Here is a 22,797-nt window from a genome sequence, read left to right on the forward strand (position 1 = left end):
TTGAATTTCTGTCTGGGGCCTTGCACTTTTCAAGCACAAATATGTAGATTTCTAGCTTTAAAGTTTCCACTAACATTTATCCACAAGATGCTTGTGGAATTAAGTGAAGTTGCCACTGAGTCATTGACTAAAGATGAAAAACAGGGAAAAATAATGAAGAATGGACCCCAGCCTTTTAATTTTGATGTTTGAGATTGATGCCAGAAGATAAGAAACTACTATCTTTTGTGTCTTCGATTTCCTTTTGAATGTTCACACATCAATAATGTGATGTAATGAAAAAAGGAGATGTGAGGGTGAATTTGCCACCTCGTATTAAAATTTACTCCAAAGGGAACTAAGAATTAGGTCTACAGTCATCCAGCTCTTTCACTTCAAAACCTCAGGACTTCTAATGTTGAAAATTTGGGAGAGCTCACAGAAAGCTCAATATTTTTCCACATATTTCTTTTCTTTTTTCTTGTCTCCCTGCCATGTACAGTTTATTTTTGTTTTGAGAAGACATGTATTCTATTCACAAATCTCCACTGATAGTTTGAGGTAAGGTCAGGATATTCAGCCCAGTGTATCTCACTTTTCCAATATGTTAACTCTCTCATCATATTATTCAAATAGACTGGGAATAGTTTTTTTCATTAGGTTCTCCAAAATTAAGGTACAACTTTTTAAAAACAATGTTGTAAAATAAGTCAACAGAAATAAAGATCTAGGCAGATGTAAAATGGACAGTTGACTTATTTGTTAGTATCTCCCTCTTTGAGTGATTTGCCTGATTTTAAAAAAAAATCTAGCTTTCACTTATTTCCGCATTTGTCCTATGTACTACTTTCTAGTTGAAATAATGACCAGGGTATCCCTGTATTGCCCATATCCCTGATATACTTAGATGATGTTTCCCTACTTATCCATCCTAGATGATGAAGTTAAAATTTCTCTCATCTTTCCTCATTGTAAATCTTCTTCACCAATGGGAACAGCATTGCCCTTCTCTGTATCTTTCCCAATTTGTCAATACCTTCTGTCATCTGATGATCAAAATTGAACACAGTTTTCTTGGTATGGTGCCACTTGTCCATTTCAAAGCTTCAGCATAATGTCAAAAGATTTGTATTCTACTGTCCTGACTATGTATTATTTTATTCTACTACCTTTTTAATTGCTTTGTCACATTAACTGGACATTGAAAGCAATGTGCCTTGATTGCTCCCGGCTGCCTTTTTGTGTCCCTGAACTAATTCAGTTCCTTTCACTGTCTACTTGTGACCCACATTCTCTTAACTTAGCTGCAGTGTTTTGCACTGATGAGTGTTAAATTCCATTTTCTATTTGTCTATCTAACTGCACAACCCATCTGAATGCTTCACTGTATCCCCTCCCTTGATTACTTTTCTTAATTTAGTCTCATCAGTAAATTTGGCAAACTACAGTTAGCTTTTATATCTAGGTCATTCATGTAAATTGAAAACAACAGGAATCCAAGAATTGACCCTGTGGAACTCCGCTCAGACTGTCACCTCTCTCCCCAGTCTGCCATTACAGTTCTGAGGAGTACCATCTGTTTCTCATTTTGAAATGATCTTCTTATCCTGTCCCATGTTCCACACTGATTTCCTTTGGCTTTTGATGTAATTGCTAGTCTTTATATGGAATTCTGTCAAATGTTTTCTGAATGTCTGAAATAAATGTACTGTTACATGGAATTACATAGGATTTATATCACAGGTACACACCATTTGTTTCATTTTGTCTATGCCAGTGACTTGTATCCATACGAGCCTCTCTCCTTGAGCTGAATTTAATGCTCTTCCATGTGGTGGGTTTGGTGGGGGCAATTAATTGGGTATGAGAATAGTGGGTGGACATCACACTGCCTTCAACCTCTGCTCCTATTATGTTCTTGGCAAAAAAAAATCAGGTTGTAAAGCTTGTAGATGGCTTTCCCATCCTACCACCAGAGGTTAGTTCAATAAATTTCAATATATTATTTAGCTGTTTTTATTTATGACAGTATTACAGAGAGTGTTGCAAATCAACAAGCTAAGTCAGTCCACCTACCAATAGAGCAAATAGGGATGATTGAAGGCATAAAATGCAAAACGCTTTGCAAATAGATTAATGAGCATAAGGTGGTACGGGGGTCATGAGGGGCCAAGAAGATGGATAGAGGGACATGAAGTAACTTGGATGTGTCATGGGCAGTGCAATTGGATGTGATTGGGAGGGCATTATTATTTAAAAGTTTGACCACAGTACTGTAATCTCAAGGTTGGCACCCATGTTGCTTATCTCAACTTCCAACAAACTCCAACCCCCAGCCCTCCTGTTCCCAACTGAAAATCAGAATTGCTGTGGCCATTTTTAGAGGCGAAGTTGACAGAACCAGGATTTTAGTCTCCAAAGAAGAAAATTCTACCCAATGTGTCAACTGACTTCCTTCTGTGTTATACAATTCAATATGATGCAAACTTAGAATTCGAGCTTTAAATAGAACCAGATTTACCAAGGAGTAGTTTCAAACTGTCAGAAGATTAAAGAGTGACCCAGAGTTGAAGGTACTATTGAAGAGAAATTGCTTATTGTAGTTTGTGGTTTACGTCTGCGTTTACTATTAATGTATCTCTACAGCTTCATTAGTGCTGTTTTTATGATTCCTTTGAGTCTCATAATAGATATATGAAATTTTTAATTAGGTGTTATGTATGACCCAATAATGGAATCTGTCCCAGAAAACGGCTGTAGTTTTATATTTTGCAAATTAAAATGCATAATTTAAGTTGACCTGGTAATGAGAAATAGTTAAGGTGTGCGATAATTAGTAGTTTTCTTCTAACAGGTGGTAATTAAACCTTGCATGTTGATTGCGCTGAAACAACCAGAAGCTACATTCCACTTACTTGATTATCTCCATAACCATGGGTTCTTTGAAGTAAAACCTAATATATCAGGAAGGAATTAATGTGTTAAAATAATCTTATTTTCCTCATTTTATCTAAGTTTTATGGCGGAGATAGAATTCTAAATCTTAATTACTAATTTTGGAACCGTATTTTGTCATATCCTTGTGCTTTGACTATATTATATGATCTTTCCAAAGTTGTGAGAACTACAACACTGCCATTTTAATTTAGCATATTTTGTGTGTTTTCTGTTTCTTGTACCAAAGATTTGTACCTAAGATGGTGCCATTTGTTGACAACATTGTACTGTTTTCACTGTCCTCCTGTTGTATTGTAACTCGAGTGCACGTGACAATAAGCCGACTTCTAATTCAAATTCTATTCAGTTATAAAATTAGAATTTGACAATTGGAATATGCATCATTGTAACAGACATGGAAGAGATGAATTGCTATCCTTCCAGACCTTGATTTGAATCCAGGTATCAGGCTGGTGCAAAACAAATTGTAATTCTGCAGGCTACGTATAGGCTTCAAAGTGAAATTCTTTGTGTAGCTTCAATCCTTATAGCATTATGTGCATTTAAATAATGCTGAAAATCAGTCATTCCTTCCACAAATAGTCACTTGGTTGTCCAGAACTTTAATGTTCCTTATGAAAGAAACATGCTTCAAAGCTTCTTGTCTTGAAATCACCACATCAGAATATTCAAAAGATTATTACGCCTCCAAGGGAGCAGCAATTTATGCTCATGCACAATTTATAGTCGGGGGTACTGATTGGTACGCAAGTGGACTCTGATTGGTAAATTGCTGCAGCCATGGAGAGAGCACCAGGGGCCAATTAAATGCTGAGTTTTGGTTTAAATTCAAACAAAAGTCAACTTTGATTCACCAAAATATTGCCATGGGAGTACAAATATTATTCTGGTGAATCTGCTGTACTTTCATTCCAAGACCAGTATATACTTCCGACGATGTGGTGAAGAGGAAGTTATTCATGAAAGATTGCAGATATAAACCCGTATCCTGCCATTCTATTGTGCAATCTGGAGATGAGATAAAAGCGAACAGGAAAGAGATCTTTTTAATTTGCAAGAACACCATTGTAACAGTTAATGGTGTAAGCCATTTAGAATTTTCCTAGAATTTTCTTGAAGAGACCTTCTATTGTCTTTAATCAAAGATGTGAATATAGTTCACAGACAATAATTATTATGAAATCGAAAACTCCAAGCTTTTGTTTAGTTTAAAACTTACAATGCAAGGGCAGATTGTTTCTATTTACAAAGAAGAAAGTCCTCTGTATGAAAAGATGTAGCTTCTAGCATGTATAAGTGAGCCATGCTGTGAGCCTGACCGATAATCTTAAACTGGTTGTTCATGTAATACTTAGCATAGTCGTTGCTGTTTGGTAAGTGTTGTCCATTTGCAGAATCCCATCTAATGTTGGACTTTGTGTTCTGAGTTTGCAAGCACAGGTTGCTCAATATGCTGCCTGCTGGAACACCCAGAGGGACATGCTGTTTGATATCACCAATCATAATATATCGCAGTGTGGCCCTCTTATGCATGCTAGACGGCACATATAGTCAAATGCAGGGTTCATGCCCTTTTTTAAACAGAAACAACCTGACAATGTGTTCTTCCTTTTCATCTAAATAAAAGCATGGAGGAATATTAATTTTCTGGTGCATTCCGCGTGGCAATATTTTGACCAAACGCATTTGACGTCTCTGCTATAACAAGGTGTAGAGCTGGATGAACACAGTAGGCCAAGCAGCATCAGAGAGCGGGAAGGCTGATGTTTCAGGCCTAGACCCTTCTTCCTAGGCCCGAAACATTAGCCTTCCTGCTCCTCTGATGCTGCTTGGCCTGCTGTGTTCATCCAGCTCTTCACTTTGTTATCTCAGATTCTCCCGCAACTGTAGTTCCTACTATCTCTAAAGCATTTGACTTCCCTGATTTGAATTAAACAATAGCTGGGCAGTTAATTGTTCCCTGTTGCATTTTCCACGACAACCCCAGTCTACCAATCAGAGTCTAATTGACAATCAATCATCACCATCTTCACCTGTAGTGTCAATTGCCATTTTCTTTGAGATTTGGCATTCTTGTAAATCTGTCCTGATAATTGCAACACACAAACTCATGATGGCATGTCTCTTTTTTGTTAGAAAATATTTACCCTTCCTCTGGAATTCTTGCTTTATTCCTGTTCAGAACTTTCCATGCAGCAACACACCTTTTACATGACAACGTGAAATTCATGAAACAGATTATTATGTTGACTTCAGAGTTCAGCTTTTTCTGTTGAATAACTTATGTAATATATAACATTAAGCACAACAATGCCTGAAAGGTTGTGAGTCCACAGCACAAAACAGTATACAAGTTGATGCTAAGTTTGATGTCAGTCATTGCTTTCTACTGATCCTCACTACAACACATAGAGACATCTGCCTTACTTCCAGTCCTGTTGTATACCATCAGGTCCTGTCAAATAGCAGCCCCAGAATAACATGTATTATAGTCTCAGGGATAATGGGAACTGCAGATGCTGGAGAATTCCAAGATACTAAAATGTGAGGCTGGATGAACACAGCAGGCCAAGCAGCATCTCAGGAGCACAAAAGCTGACGTTTCGGGCCTAGACCCTTCATCAGAGAGAGGGATGGGGAGAGGGAACTGGAATAAATAGGGAGAGAGGGGGAGGCGGACCGAAGATGGAGAGTAAAGAAGATAGGTGGAGAGAGTGTAGGTGGGGAGGTAGGGAGGGGATAGGTCAGTCCAGGGAAGACGGACAGGTCAAGGAGGTGGGATGAGGTTAGTAGGTAGCTGGGGGTGCGGCTTGGGGTGGGAGGAAGGGATGGGTGAGAGGAAGAACCGGTTAGGGAGGCAGAGACAGGTTGGACTGGTTTTGGGATGCAGTGGGTGGGGGGGAAGAGCTGGGCTGGTTGTGTGGTGCAGTGGGGGGAGGGGACGAACTGGGCTGGTTTAGGGATGCAGTAGGGGAAGGGGAGATTTTGAAACTGGTGAAGTCCACATTGATACCATATGGCTGCAGGGTTCCCAGGCGGAATATGAGTTGCTGTTCCTGCAACCTTCGGGTGGCATCATTGTGGCACTGCAGGAGGCCCATGATGGACATGTCATCTAGAGAATGGGAGGGGGAGTGGAAATGGTTTGCGACTGGGAGGTGCAGTTGTTTGTTGCGAACTGAGCGGAGGTGTTCTGCAAAGCGGTCTCCAAGCCTCCGCTTGGTTTCCCCAATGTAGAGGAAGCCGCACCGGGTACAGTGGATGCAGTATACCACATTGGCAGATGTGCAGGTGAACCTCTGCTTAATGTGGAATGTCATCTTGGGGCCTGGGATAGGGGTGAGGGAGGAGGTGTGGGGACAAGTGTAGCATTTCCTGCGGTTGCAGGGGAAGGTGCCGGGTGTGGTGGGGTTGGAGGGCAGTGTGGAGCGAACAAGGGAGTCACGGAGAGAGTGGTCTCTCCGGAAAGCAGACAGGGGTGGGGATGGAAAAATGTCTTGGGTGGTGGGGTCGGATTGTAAATGGCGGAAGTGTCGGAGGATAATGCGCTGTATCCGGAGGTTGGTAGGATGGTGTGTGAGAACGAGGGGGATCCTCTTGGGGCCGTTGTGGCGGGGGCGGGGTGTGAGGGATGTGTTGCGGGAAATACGGGAGACGCGGTCAAGGGCGTTCTCGATCACTGTGGGGGGAAAGTTGCGGTCCTTAAAGAACTTGGACATCTGGGATGTGCGGGAGTGGAATGTCTTATCGTGGGAGCAGATGCGGCGGAGGCGGAGGAATTGGGAATAGGGGATGGAATTTTTGCAGGAGGGTGGGTGGGAGGAGGTGTATTCTAGGTAGCTGTGGGAGTCAGTGGGCTTATAGTCTGCTTGTTTGTCTTTTACTGTTTGGGAGGAGCTGGTCCTACAGTCCAGTTTTCAATGAAGGGTCAGAGCTTTGCAACAGATGGGAATTATTTTCCCCTATAAACCTGTTAGGTCTTGACTGATGTCCAACCTATTTCTATATGCTTGATACATTTTAATATTTTGGGTATTTACAAAGTGGGAATGTTTATAAATCTCACTCCCATAAAAATCCCGGTCTTAATTTTTAAACTATGTTCTCTCATCTAGATTACTGCACCAGCAAAAAAAAAGCATATATTTTTGGTGGCCTTTCAGTGTGCTTTCATATATCTTGAAAGCAGTGCTCAAATTACCTCTTTTATATTCTAGGAAATGAAAATTTTCCACAGAATTTAGCCTCAGGAATACAGATATTATTGTGGTCCATCTACACCACTTTCTGTCCGACACCAGTATATCCTTCCGACGATGTGGTAGAGAAGAAGTTATTCATGAAACATTGCAGATATAAACCCATATCCTGACATACTATTGTGCAATCTGGAGATGAGATAAAAGAGAACAGGGAAGAGATCCTTTTAATTTGCAAGAACACCATTGTAACAGTTAATGGTGCAAGCCATTTGGAATTTCCCTAGAATTTTCTTGAAGACACCTCCTAGTGTCTTTGATCAATGGCATGAATAATTGCTATGAAATCGAAAAACGTAACCTTGATTTTTTTTCTCATTCCTTCAAATTGCACAACACTCAGTCCCTGAATTTGGTTTAAGCATTTTTCACACTTTTGAGTCCGTAAAGTTGAAAGTGATCAATGATCAGCACAAGATCATCAGCTGATAACAACCCTGAATAACCACAGCTGGATTCTGGCCCAAATCCCGAGCACCAGGTGTCCTGGGAAAATCCAGCTGAACAACACATGGAGCAGGTTCAGCAGGAATAGTGTATTGTTCTCAACTGAACTGTTCTACTGCACACTTTTCCTTCAAGGGTGTTGGCCCATTTCCAAAAGCATCTCCAATGTGAGTTGAAGATGTAAGATTCGAGGTTCGGCTTTAAATTGTATCAAATAGCTTCCAAGCATCGAAGACTTTCTTTTAGTTAAAAAAAAGTTACATTTATCCAATGTGAAATTGAGACCAATATCTTTCCATTAACTTCCAGATGGGAAAGATCAGTGCTCGATGAACTACTTGTAGAAACCAGACTTACAATTTGAGAAGGTATACTGAAGAAATGCACTGCTCGTTGACTGATGGTGAGCTAAAGGAATCAAGGAGGGTTCAGGTTCAAACTTTGGCAGATCTTGGTCATGACAGCAATGAGAATGTTTTAGTGTTTTGCAGAGTTGGCTAAATATGCCAAACTGTCCATTCACTAAAGAGCCAAATATGGATAGTTGGGAAGAGAGAAGATTAAAAGAGTAGGATCAAAAGAGAAGATTACGATCATAACTCGCTAAAAATTCTTACGTAGCGATGGACCCACAGCCAGGATTTATACATTCAGAAATAGTGCGAGGGAGAATTTCAACTGCTGCTCTTTAAAATCCTTGAATCTCTGTACACCCCCAAGGCTCTCACCAATACAAATAAATCTGACCTCTTCCTTTGCAAAGATACATAAGCTGACTAAAAAGAGTCATTATTTTAAATTGACATTAATCTTTCTGTTACATTATTTTAAAGCAGAGGACAAAACACCTTCTAGTGATATTCTGCATTTTGTCTTAGCCTGTTGCATCTTGTTTATCTTCCGTGACATGGGTTCTGCTCTCTCTTATGCATTTCAACCCAACACACACATCATATTTATTGATCGGGCTGTTGCAGCCGATAATAATAATCTTGATGCTCTGGACTTTTTTTTCTAATTTGCTTTGTTTATTGCGATATTTTTCTTCTATTGTCATCTAACTTATCATAAACTCAGGCTTGTGAAATGTCAAGTGAGTCAATAGCTAGACTGATGACCACTGCGAGGCTCTTCAGAATTTCCTTGATCAGCCCACGTACATAAACCAGTCCATCATGCCAAGTCGTAAAAGCACTGTTGTCAAATACTGTTCTCAAATGATGGGGTGTTGCACTGCAGGCTCAAAACAGTTAATCTTGCAAATTGCAGTTGTCATTCTTGGCCATGCAGTGAGCCACAGTAGGTAAAGCACGTGCACTTTCTTCTTTTATTTCTTCCTCTAAATCAGTGGGGGCAAGGAGAAAGTCAAACAGCAGGTCACGCAGAGGATTTTGACTTAATTCCATATCGACAATAAAACGAGAATGTTGGTAGGTGCCTGAAAGAAGACCTTCAGGGATTAGGAGCTAGAAAAGGGCAATAAAAGGCTGACTCTTTCTGTCTCTTTATCCAACTTTCTCCTTCTAACCCCATCCCTACTCGGTGTCCTGTGGGTCAGTCACCTATGCACATAACTGCTTGTTATCCAATACTAATCTTAGCCACGGTACTTATTGTGAGAATTTGAACAATACCTACATGCACAGCAGAAGATGAACTTACATCAGAGGGATAGAGTTTGCTTGTTGTTGTGCCAAACATGGCGTAAAAAATGACCCAATTCATAGAGTTATGCGTTGCAAACCTAAGAGTGTCTATAATGTGTCCATTGCTGTATTGGTATCAAGCAAATTTCACTCCAGCTTACAAGAACCACTAGGAACCTTGCAGATGCTAAAGAGAAGCCTCAAATTAGTTTTAAAACTGCTCAAGTAATTTGGGTAGCTCTGAGTGCAGCACTCACTGAGTATATTTTTCTCAGCTTTTATCAACCGTGGATGGAGTGGCTGACGCTGAAATCCATACAGTCCTTTCAGTTCCACAGCACTCATGCTGTTGACTGCCACTGATTGACTCACTCTAATCCTTCCCCTTCATTCTTACACCAATCAGCCTGTTGCTGGTGAAACCCAGGCACACTTTATTTTGTCTAAACAAGTCAACTTTTGACCCTATTTTTTTGAGGAAAATAGATGAGTTACACTTTTTTAAGAACTGTAAGTGCACCATGCTGACAATGAGTTTCTAAGAGAAACGGTTATATTTAAGGCAATACAAGATCTGTAATAACTTGCATTTCTATTCCTCCTTTAATAAAGGTGGATTTTGCACAAAGCACTTGAGAGGAGTGTCATCAGAAGTAAATTTAAGCAAGGCCACTGAACCTTCATGTTTGTTCAACAAGGTCATGACTAATATCCCTCAGCTCCAAGGTCTGTTCTATCCCTAACCTTAAGGATGTTTTTGAAGGGGAAGAAGGTGTTTGAAGGATGGCGTGGCACATGGTAGAAATTCAGACCATGGGGAGCTGAAAGGGGTGGCATACAACAGTAGAGAAAAAGCATGGAGGGATACACAGAATGCCAGAGTCAAAGGAACAGACAGTGAGTGGGTGAGGGGAGAGGGTTGTTGGGAGAGGATAGAGATAAGAGGGGTGTAAAAACCATGAATTGATTTAATCATGAGGATGAGGATGTTAAATTAAACAATTTAACACCTTCTCTCACTGTAATGAGCACAAAACAATTATCCAAAAAAATTAAAGCAACAAAAAGCAATTAGTGAAGACTGGTAATTTCCTCAGGGAAATTCCTAGGATGGGCTACTGGCTCCAAGACTGTGGCAATCTAAAGATATAATACCTAAAGCACATTGGATTAATGACCATAGTTTCGAACGATGCCAGATTCAATAGCTCAAGTTATTATTATTTCTGAAAATGTTATTATTTGTACAATAATGAAAATGCCACAGACGAAAATGCAAGCTTTAAACCATTTGCTTATGGTCTTTTTACATGTATCTGCCTAAGTTCTAAATGCATAGGAATCTGTGGATTCCAATAATTAAGGATTCAATTAATTCAATTCATTTGCAAGTAGGTTATTTGCGAAACAGAAATTGCTGAGAACCAGTAGTAATTCTCTCGATGGATAGGGACATCCACGATGGCACTGTCAAATACAGCGGGTGGTTTCTGTGGAATACTGCAGCGACTAGTGCATTATGATGGCAGGTCTGTCCTCTAAATAAGTATTGCACAGAATGGCATATACATGTGTGTAAATTGAAAGAATAGTTCAAAAAGATCAGAAAATACAATATTAGTGGATCTTGAATCCTTGATGTAATATAAAATGCCATGATATCAAGCAATTTTCTGCGGTGTGCTCAATATGGGACCGCGTGAGTGTCAGTGCTTTCAGTTCCATTGTGCGTAAATACTTTAGAACCAGCTGCTCTGGTATTTAAAAATGCCGTATAATTCCATACTCACTTTCAACTGCATCATTGATACCCTTTGATTCCTTCTATCAAATGTAAGGCCTTGTCAGTTTGTGAGGAGTGCCTGGAAGACATGAGTAAGCTTGGAGAATATGAGGACCTTGGGAAGTGGTTGGAGCCAGTGGTGTATGAGGTGGCGTGGAAGTGGCAGGGAGACGTGCCTTCACGTCCAGTGTATGAAGCTGTATGGGCACCAGTTGAAGGTTTGATTTGATGTGAATGAGGAATAAGGAAAAGGGGCCTGAGTATTATCATGTCAACCAGGATAAAATCCCAAAGAACAGAGTCAACTCTTTTACCCAACTCATCTGGTGCTCGTCTACCCCCGTACCTTCCATCTGTTTGCTTCTCGGATCTGTGCTACTGATTTTAGCAGCATCCCACCCATACTGGAATGTAGGTTGTGTGTGACCAACCACTTTAAACCAAGGCAGGTCCATCACATTCAGAAATGTCCTAGGTCAGGCTGCCAAACACCCTGAAGCTTCTAACTGCCAATTTTGAGGTTTAAGTTCCTCTGCCAAGAGTTGAACAAAGAATCTTACCTTCAGTGCAATCCTGAGAGAAATTTGCATTGTTACGGAATTCATTGCCCTTTAAATAAGATGTTAAACTGATGCCGGATCTACCTATTCAAGACCATGGAACATTTCTCTATTTTCCATTGAAGAACAGAGATTTCATGCAATAGCCTGCCTAACATTTATCCCTCACAAAACAAAACAAAGTGTCTGTTTAAATATTTCATGATAATTACGGGGATTTTGACGTGTCATTTTGTTTTGATGGTGGCCAACAAAACAAAATTGATTGGACTGTAAAATGAAAGTAAGCATATGTAGCATCCTGGGTGTTTCAATGAAATGTAAGTTCTTTCTTTCTTTCTTGAAGTCCAGAACAATTTGACTATAACAAAGCTCTTGCACTATAGCCACCGTATCTAATAGGCTTTTTTCAAAAACCATTTATCTCCAAAACAATAATCATTTACCAATCACTTTGTCATGTGCTTAAAACCAATGAATTTGTAAATACATTGGATTTTAAAATAATTTGTTTACTCTGCATGCCTGAGATGCATTGAGTGCTTTGGGAAAACAATTCAAGTTCATTAAACTGGAAAGAAAAAAGGCTTTTAAGTAAAATTTGTTTTATGGAGATGGAGGTTGAAGGGCTTCACAGCAAATAAAACATTTTCAATGTGTCCTTTGAATTATCTACTGTTGACCACTTTGAGTGGTTGCCAAGTGCTGCATTTAAACAAGATGGAGCCATCAGAAACAGCAGAAAAGACGCTGAGATTGTTTTCCATGTCATTTGCTGCTGCATGCTGAGCACACACTATGTGTTATTGTGCATCCAAACTCCAATTCCTCCAATATCGTATAAAGGTTTATCAGCTCAATCTTTCTTCTTTAAAAAAAATCTATTTTAGAGGATGCAGTGCACAAACCGTTATTATCATCACCTGTGCTGGTCTCTGTCTCTGAAGCCCATCAAATTAGCCAAGTGATCTTACCCTGTCAAAAATTGACCTATCACTTTCCAACCTTGAGAACTTTATCAGAGCTGGGATGGTAGTTATGGAATTCCACCATCCATCCATCTATGAAAGATGTTGGACACTCAGCAAATAAATTCACCTTCATACTGCACACCTATGCTGATGGTTGAGAGTCCAATCTTTGAAAGGTAGATTCTTCAACAATACTACACACAAAACTTCTAAATGTTGGTAGATACTAGCTTTAGATGCATGGATGAAGACTCCTGAATCTCCTGTTCTATTGCTTCCTGCAGCCTTTCTACTTTTTAATAATAGCCTACTCCTCTATCCAGTCCTGCCAAAGTGCATAACCTCACATCTCCCAATATATTCTATCTGGCAATATTTTGCCCACTCACTTAAATTACCTTTATTCCTTTGCATGTCATCCCTACCACTTGCCTTCCAGCTACTTTTGTATCATCAGCAAACTTGTCTATAGTACATTCATTATCCTCATCTAAGTCATTTATATGTATTGTAAATTATTGTGGACCAGCACTGATCCCCGTGGCACTCCACAAGTTACAGGCTACCATTCTGAACACATTCCCCACCCTCACTTCTACCATCCCAACTCTTTGTGTTCTGTTCATTAGCCAGGCATCTATTCATGTTAATATAATATCTCCAACATCACAGGCTCTTATCTGAGCCCATATTATACTACCTGGAGGACATAAGAGTTTCTGTTATTTATTGCAAGTACATTTGTGCCTTAGCAGATACTGTAACTGTAAACTACTGTAATCTTGGTCCTGTTTGTTACATGTGAACTATCAAAATCTTTGCAGATGACCAAAGTTTAATAGAATCTATCAGTCAATTTTGTCACTCCCTTGCAGTGCTTGCTTACAACAAAATGGTCCAGTTTTTTTTTCCCAAGTCAATTCAATCAGTAAGTGTAACTTTTAATCCATTAGACAAACAGTAAAATTCTCTTTGTGCACACTAGATACACAATATAATAAACAATGGGATGATAAATGATACCACAAATGCTGAGAGACATGCCCATTAAACGTGCAGATATTTTCCTGTTTAACATTTGTTAATTCAGGTTAACAGTTTCACTTTCTTATTAATGCTTATATGTGCAGTATATTCTCTACATTTGTGACGACAATATTATTGGTTATAGAAGAAGTATGATAGAAATGAGCAGTAACAATACCATCTTGTAGAAACAGGTATTATTTCTTTTTCTACACTGGTCTTATGATGTGTCTGTGGTATTTCAAGTAAACAGGGCAGTACACCCTGTAATTAAAACTATTCAGAGAGCTCACGGCAGTCTTTTTGTTGCATTTTTCTTCAGAATCTACTTATTACCCTGACGTCCACCTCAGCTTGTTAAGAACAGGCAGGTCTCCCCATTAACTCAATTGTTACTTCACTCTGTGCAGTCTGCACAATTTAATTTAAGTGCTCTTTAGATTTCTAAGGTGTAAAATTAACTGCTTTAGAAATTTCAATGGGAACTCCTACAAATATCCATTCATGGCAAGCATTTACTTGGAGGATAAAAGACAGCGAGGAGTTTGCTACAAGTCAGTAACACATGAAGGGGTCCTTATGATGGCATAAACTACAGGTGTGAAGCTCAAGCAATTTATCAACGTCAGCTGAATCCCTGAGATATAGAGCTGCCTTGAAACAAACTCCTAAACAGACTATTATTTATGACATAGATAAAAAGATGAATGCTTAACAGTGGGGAATGAACCAGAATTGCAAAGAAAGAACCCAGATGTGAATGGATGAGCGCAGTAGTATTACGTTATATGTGTAGCACTATAATGTTGTGAAGGTTTATTTGATGGAATTATAGAATAAAATTTCATGAGAAATAATATAAACAATTATCGAAAGGATGGATGGAACTTGTGAAAATCAGGTGACATTTCATTCTATTGTAATAAGTATCAAGAGATTTATGAATCTTCATTTCAACCTGCCAACTCATCTTTGTGAAGGAATGTTATGGATGACAGCATGTTAATGATTGTACTCTTCCCTCCTCCGCAGGTCCTCCAAACCATCACAGCCAGTCCACTCTACGGCCTCCTCTTCCACCACCTCACAACCAGACACTCTCGCATCACCACTCGTCGGCCAACTCCCTCAACAGAAACTCTTTGACAAACAGGAGGAACCAGATTCATGCCCCTTCTGCTGCACCCAATGAGCTGCCTACCACACCAGAGTCTGTTCAGCTGCAGGACAGCTGGGTTCTGAATAGCAACGTGCCACTAGAGACAAGGTACTGTGAAGGAAGATTTATTCTTATCTTTCAATGGTTTGACTTGTCAGATTTTATAGCAACTGATAAACCTTCAATTTGTTCACCCACTTTGACAAAACACAATAGCATCTCTTGTATTGCTGTTTCATCTCCTGGCTGCCGTAGATCACAAACTTGAACTGTGAGGAATGAGCTCCCTTTTCTGTTTGTTCCAATTTTTTTTATTATGGATCTGTATCTGTTTAATTGATAGTACACTGAACGTGAATCAATTTAATTTATCTCAAGAGGGTTGGACTGTAAAAGCAGCGATGGGCTTTTGAGACTTTATAAGGCTCTAGTTAGGTCCCATTTAGAATACTGTGTCCAATTTTGGGCCCCACACCTCAGGAAGGACATACTTGCGCTGGAGCGTGTCCAGTGGAGATTCACATGGATTATCCCTGGAATGGTAGGTTTAATGTACGATGAATGGCTGAGGATCCTGGGATTGTATTCATTCAAGTTTAGAAGGTTGAGGGGACATCTAATAGAAACTTAGAAAGGGTGGATGCTGGGAAGTTGTTTCTGTTAGGTGGAGAGGCTAGGACCTGTGGGCACAGCCTTAGAATTAGAGGGGGTAAATTTAGAATGGAAATGAGGAGACATTTCTTCAGCCAGAGAGTGGGGGGCCTGTGGAATTCATTGCCACGGAGTGCAGTGGAGGTTAAATGTCTTCAGAGCAGAGATTGATAAATTCTTGATCTTGCAAGGAATTAAGGGCTACGGGGAGAGTGCAGGGAAGTGGAGTTGAAATGCCCATCAGCCATGATTAAATGACAGAGAGGACTCAATAGGCTGAATGGCCTTACTTCCACTCCTATGTTTTCTGGTCTTCTGGTCTTAATCCACATTGCTGACAACTTTCAACCAAAGGCATCCCACTCAAATATGCCAAATTATTCAGGGAAGCCCACTGTTTGTGTTTAACCTGACACATACCTGACTTGCACAGATGAGTACAGTTAACCTTCAGCTCAGTTATCCTCTTGATGTGTTTCCTAGCTCAACGCATCATCTAAAATTGCAGGAGGCAGAACCCATGCAGCACTGCTCAGATACATGGGTAATGTGCTGCTCATCAGCTACCCACCACCACTTGGAGTATTAATGGTTGTATAATGGAATACCAAACTTTGCCTTTAGTTTTACACTGGATCCCTTTACATGACTGCCCATGTCTAGCCTTAGAAGTATCAAGCCACTTTGCTGAGCTAGTTGTCCATATTATAATGAACTGCAGTTTTATACGATGTGAAGTTTCGCAATGTCTCAGTAATAAACAATTCAAATAACCACTAGGTGAAAAAACAGCAGGAAGTCCTGATTTTGAGTGGGAGATAGTAAGAACTGCTGATGCTGGAGTCAGAGATAGCACAGTGTGGAGCTGGAAGAACACAGCAGGCCAGGCAGCATCAGAGGAGCAGGAAAGCTAACATTTTGTGTTGGGACCCTTCTTCAGAAAATGCTTCTTCTGAACAAGGATCCTGACCCAAAACTTCAGCTTTCTTTGACGCTGCCCGGCCTGCTGCGTTCCTCCAGCTCCACACTGATTTTTAGTGCTTTTACGTGCATCCTTGTTAGAGATTAAGAAATATATCTGGAGGCAGCAGCACATTTCAGAAAATTAATCTCTTCTCTATACCTTCTCAAAACTTAATAGTGAAGTATCGAATGTATAGGAATATGACTTAGAAATTGTTGCTTGTGCATTCTTCTGAATTCTGTTGAAATGCTCCCCAATGCAATTACAAAATATCTCAGAAAATAAGTTAGTGCCGTTTCGTAGTAAAACTGTTCAGATTGAGCTACATTCTGAGCCATGCACTTGTGTCCAAGTACCACACTGCCCAACCTCTGCACCTGCACAGTGTCGCTGTGGGAAATCAAACAGTGCACTTTTCACTAATGTTTAGGCTCCTGCCAGCGCTTTTCCACTGACAGCTTTAGGCTGTTGGATTCTCATCTCGGTTACAATGCTTCAGCTTATGTTGGTTTACGAAGTACGAAAAGAGCAGTCGTCAGGAAAGACCATTGTCACTTTCAACAAAATAAGATAAATCTATTTGCTGGAAAATAAAAGCTGCATTTCAGCCCTGCATGACACTACATTACCAGTAAGTATCAGTGGCATCCTTATTGGAGGCACTGGGGGCTGCTCAGCACTTGTTAAGATGGTCTTGCTGTGTTAGAGGCCATTTGTAAGCAAAGGAATTCTGCAGATAATGCTCTGGAGCGATTGTTCAGCAATAACCAATTGAAATGAAAAATGAAATGCTGCCGCATTTAAAATATATCTTGGAAACTGAGATTCTCGGGTGCTTTACAGACACCATCAGTGGCAGAAGTCAGCTTTCAAGCAATGACTTACCTTCATCCCTTAAATTAGGTCAATTTTCTTTCTTCTTTTCACTGTTTTTTTCTGGCATTTTAGGCACACTTAAAGCTTGTTTTATTATCTGAAAATTAAAGTCAGGTCATTGGATTAATGGTGTGCATGTGCTTTATGGTTATTCTTCCCCAGAAAAGGGATAGACCAGACCTTATTGCGCCTTCCTTACCTGAGCTTCAATCAGCTTGCTGGTGCCAACAGCAGACAAAGGTGTGGCACCGCCTGAAATGTTAAACTGAGTACATCTAATCTCAAGCACAGAAGTGGACCTTTCTACCTAGCAGATCAACGCCAGCATTAATGATCCATGTAATCATCTTCCCAGCACTCTTACCACAACCTTATTAACAGATACGCCAAATCATTCCCTCATATCTCTCCATCCACCCATCATAACCATCATGTGGTTATCAATATTTCCCATAAATGAATCGACATTATTTGCATCAACCACTCTTTTTGGTGGGAGGTTCTACATTTTGACCACTTTTCCTTAAAAATGTTTCCACTGACTCCTTGAGCAAGTAGCATACAAATGGAGCCATTGAGTCAAAGCATTATTCAGCAATATTTTTTGGCAGAACTCTGTAAAAAAGATGTTTTTATCAAGGTAGAGGTGGCCTGAGGTGACAGTAAGGAAAGACGTAACAGTCTTGACTTCAGATATCAATGTCACAATGTTCCCGTGTAACATGGCTTTTATTTTCAGGTGAAAATGCCAACTCAAATCGATCTGCAAACAGTTGGAGTAGCATTGAAAATTGCAGTTGTTTTTAATGTTTTAAATCTGCTGGATTGGAATATGCACACCCCCATCAATTGGGAGGGCACACAAGTGCCAGCAGGTCTGCTCCAACTACCTAGCCATCCTTGTCCCGGCCATAGTTAAATAGAGGACCGGAAGTCAGGCAGTTTTCACAGCCTGTGTTGGTGTCATTCAAGGAGTTTGGGGAACCTGGCATGGCAGCCTGCCCAGGTACCTCAGAGGTATCAGCCCTCAAAAATTATTGCCTCCTTTCAAATCCAACCAGTTTTGCTCACTTTGCCAAAACCTGTGAATATGCCCCAGCAACCCCCGGCCTGAGATTTACTTGGGCTCCCCAGTGAGAAGGATTGGCCTGTGGTCCCAGCAGTGGCTACTACTCATAGTGGTACTATTGAGGCTGCAATACTGCTGCCGATTCCAATTGGTTGGCAGCTCTGTCAGGTAGAATTTCCTCGGAAGAAAGTGTAGAGTTGCCAAGGGGCAAGTCTGTGCCTTGTGGACAAGCTTCCCATTAACCTTTCAGACATTAGGATTGGGAACTAAACACCATGTCAAATTTAGATTAATGAACAGAATTAAATGACTGTTTTAAAGTAGTTTATTGTGCATAATTTGTCTGTTTTTAGTAAGAAATCACTCGTGTATTTTTGATCAGAGGTTCAATAAAGAATTTAATCTGTGCAAAACCAATCAAAATATTGTTGCTTGTTTCCAGCCAAATGTTAATAAAGGAAAGCTTTCTCCCACCTTCAAACAATATAACCATGTCACATGTAATAGAGATTATATACGATTACCTTCCTAATTGGCTAATCTTATAAAATTTACATAACATTCTTTAATGTACTATTCCTTAATGTAACTTGTATTGATTTATAATCATTTAGTACAAAATAGAGTTGCTACAAAGAAAATTCTATATGAGGTACACCCTTTCTTTTTCTGATGTAAATTCATGCTTTTTGATCTACCTATTCATCAACTTTATTAGCTCAATCAACACCCGCTAGTGGTCTTTCACTCAATTTGTGTGGTAAGATAAATGCATTCAATTGTATGTTACTACGCAAAATAATCACTGATACTAAATTGTGACATTGGGCTGGATTTTAACACAAAAAAAATGTGGATTGGAGGTTATAATTTTCAAAATCTCAAAGTTGAAACTCACGCTTCAACTTCTGAGTTTTTCTGCATGGATTCATGTGATAAGGGTATTACTAGCAAGACAGCATTTGTTGTCCATTCACAACTGCTTTGAGAGGTGGTGGTGAGTGGCCTTCTTGAATTGTTGCTGTCTGCACAGTATACTCACAGCTCTGAAGAAGAATCTAGGCCCGAAACATCAGCCTTCCTGTTCCTCTGATGCTGCTTGGCCTGCTGTGTTCATCCATCTCTGCACCTTGTTAGCTCTCAGTTCTGTTAAACTGTTCTCTTGGGCTGAGAGCAGGGGTAAGGTCAATTGACCTCTCTGGCCTGCTCTGACATTCTATAAGATCATCGTTGGCCTGGATATGGATTCGATTTTACTGCCTATCCCTTTAACATTGGATTCATTGTTAATTGAGAAACCATCTGATTGAGCCGTAAAAACATAGACAGACTGGAGAGGTTGCAGAGATGATTTTCAAGAATGATGCTAGAAATATATCAGCGTACAAACAGAAAAGTATAAACAGCTTGCCTCTCGTCTCACTTGAAAGAAGTCGAGAGGAGATTGTGTAGAGGATCTTAATATTATGAAAGGTTTTGATGGAATGAATGTGTAAAATATAATTCCTCTTCAGGAAGGCCATAATCAGATCATCAGTGTATCCTATGTATCTTTTGTAGAAGAGCAGTGAGTTGCCCTGTAGATTCTGAGCCATATTGATCCCCTCATTAACATCACAAAGACAGATTATCTGATTGTTATGACAATGCTGAATATGGGAGCTTGCTGTGTGCAATCTGGCCGCCACATTTCTCACGGTTACAACACTTCAAAAATTCTTCATTGTCTGGTAAATGGCTTGGGACTTCCAGTGGCCATGAACGGCCCGTTATAAAAGCAACTTTGTAACTGTAGCAGAGATTCATTATGTAGGTTCGACAGCAGAAGAACAGGCCATTTGGCCCAAACGGAACATGTGGTGTTTTTAATTCACATCATCCTCCTTCCATCTGTCTCATCCAGTACGACCATCGCAACTATCTATTTCCTTCTTTTTTGAATGTTTGTCTAGTTTCCCTTTAAAAGCATGTATACAATATACTTCAACCACCTTCTGTGGTAGCAAGCTCCTAGGTTTAACCATTCTGCATTTTCTATTTAATTTCTTGGATACTGCCTCATGTCAATAACCTCTTATTATGTTCCTATACTCAAGAAAAAACATTCTGATATGTTCCAATTCCAGCAGCGTTCCTGTTGTGATTGTAACGAGATCAGCCAGGAAGGCCTCATAGGACATGAGTTCCCTGATTGGGGATGTTAACCTGGTCCAGTCAGATATAGCCAGGAGGATCAGATATCCTCTTCATTCTGAGAGCTGGCTCAGAGGCAGCTGGATCTGAGTCAAGAACTCCCTACGTGTATAGAAAGGGTGACTTGGTGACGGGATACCTGTCTCTGCGGAGTTATTTTAGTTCCTAAAGGGCCATTACACATCTCAAAACCCATCTGCCTTAAAACAAATTTCAAATATCTTATTTCATCGTTTTGTTGATGACACTAAATGTTTGCTATCTACTTCCTTGTAGAAAGCTTTTGGCTGGAATTAACTTTTCAAAGTTGCCCATACATTTGAACCCCTCTGTCAGTTTCTCCTTTGCATTGTTCAATGATAAGAGTCCTTGTTTCTATCATCTTATGATACAGTTCCTCTTTTTAAGTTTTATCTTAATTGTATTTTCTCTAGACTTGTGACATTACAAGTATAATTTTAAGGAATTCTGAACAACGCTGAAAATTTTGAAACAACTTGGATTCATTTTTAAAAGCGCTTTGGTGATTTATGGCTACTAATTTTTTCTCGTAGCCAGCTTGTGTGAAATTTCTTGTGACCCGCATTAATACCCATTTACCATGCTGTCATCTAATCAGATATATATATACTTGTTATCTGTGGATATCCGGGAATGGATTTTCCAAGGTATTTTTTCTTAATGCCTTAAAATGAGCTGTACATTTCTGAAAGGAGATTCTGATCAGATTCTAATTCAGAAATATGTATCATGTTTGAAATAGGGCAGGTTCCTTACAGTGCAGGATAGTCAGGGAAGCAAACCATCCCCCCTTTCCCACAGCAGTTATTTGCTGCTTACTGTGATTTAAATGCCCAGCATCACAGACAGCCTCTTTGATAGTTTTTGCGAAAGGGTAGGGACACATGGTGGACAGTTCAGATACTAAGCAGGTCGGGTCCTAGGAGCATAGGGGGTAGTATGTCAGATGGGTGCACTGCCAGGATGCAAGGCTGAAAGGAGACAGGTAAGTGATGGATAACAAAGTGTGGAGCTGGATGAACACAGCAGGCCAAGCAGCATTTCAGGAGCACAAAAGCTGACGTTTTGGGATGGAGTCTTTAGGATAGTTCAGGGTGAGCAGGAGATATCAGGTCTGGTAGGTTGTGAGGAAGAGCACTGTCAGTTTGGATAAAGGCTTTGGGTCGGGTCTTGTGGGGAGAGGTAAGCTGTCAGGTCTTGGGCAGAGAGCGGGTGTGAGTCTTCGGTGGAGGAGGGGTGCCAGATCCCAGGTGGACAGGGTGTGTCAGGTCCCAGAGGATTAGGAGAATGCAAGGTGGCAGGTTGGTTTTGGGTTCTGGGATTCAAGGGCGGCTGGACTCAGGAGCTGCGGGGCATCAAGCCTCTGAGGAGTTGTCATTGACAGGGAGTGATGATGATTAATAAGCTTGTGACCAGCTTAGCAGTTGCCCAGGACTTACATTAGGTTTTTAACAATCAAATTCTTCCTTACTAACAGCAGAATTACCCAATTTGTATGGATACATAAAGAATTCCAGGCATGGGGAATTGCCCATCAGAATCTTCAATTTCCTGAACAAATTCCCTCAAGACTGCTATATCAGAGATTCCACTGGGTCTCAATTCACAATCCACATCTGTACTGTAGAACTGTGACTCTTTGGCAATTGTAAAAACAAGGTTCGTATTGAAATTGAATCTAGGCAGTAATTTAAGTGGCAGAGTTCAAAATCAATCCATTAAAATAAGCTGAAGCTTAGGAATATTGCATTTTGATGCAACAGAAGCGCAATGTTTAGCAGAACATTTGTTTAGTCCTTGCAATGGCATCTTTGATTGCCAGTGGGCAGTGCCCAGCAGATGTCAAGTGGTATTCCATTGTGAGAGAGAAGTTTCAAAGAAGAGCCATTTAGCTTAGAAGGTCTTTTTAAGAACTTGAGAAAGAATTACCATCTCACCTGAATGAATTCTAGACGGTACACATCGCTCACAAATACCAGAACAGAAAATAAAAGAATTCAAAATTCTTACAAATAAAAAAAACTTTTTTTAAAAGTAGTTTCTTAGCTTATAATCACATCAGCCCAAAGAACCTCTCAGCATTCAAGGCACTTATTCTCTTTGTGTAATCCTACTGCTGCTCTTATCTAGAACAGGCAGGAATGTCAAGTAGAATTTGAATAGATCTTGAATTAAGTGAATTCAAACAGTCCCAAATTCCATTTGACCTACTGCTTCAAAATCTCACCCCTAAAG

The 22,797-nt window shown here is 40.1% G+C and overlaps 1 protein-coding gene across 3 annotated transcripts in view; it reads left to right on the forward strand.

Annotated features, from left to right (window-relative positions):
- Positions 1–22,797, forward strand: part of LOC125458215 (teneurin-2-like) — a 2,666,206-nt gene that overhangs the window by 2,395,279 nt on the left and 248,130 nt on the right. For all 3 annotated transcript variants that reach the window (XM_059650601.1, XM_048543265.2, XM_048543267.2), the window contains one exon: positions 14,662–14,896. In XM_059650601.1, the coding sequence (XP_059506584.1) occupies positions 14,662–14,896 (235 nt within the window). The remainder of the gene's footprint in view (positions 1–14,661; positions 14,897–22,797) is intronic.

Source organism: Stegostoma tigrinum, chromosome 13 (assembly GCF_030684315.1).
Source record: "Stegostoma tigrinum isolate sSteTig4 chromosome 13, sSteTig4.hap1, whole genome shotgun sequence".
NCBI classification, from domain to species: Eukaryota; Metazoa; Chordata; class Chondrichthyes; order Orectolobiformes; family Stegostomatidae; genus Stegostoma; species Stegostoma tigrinum.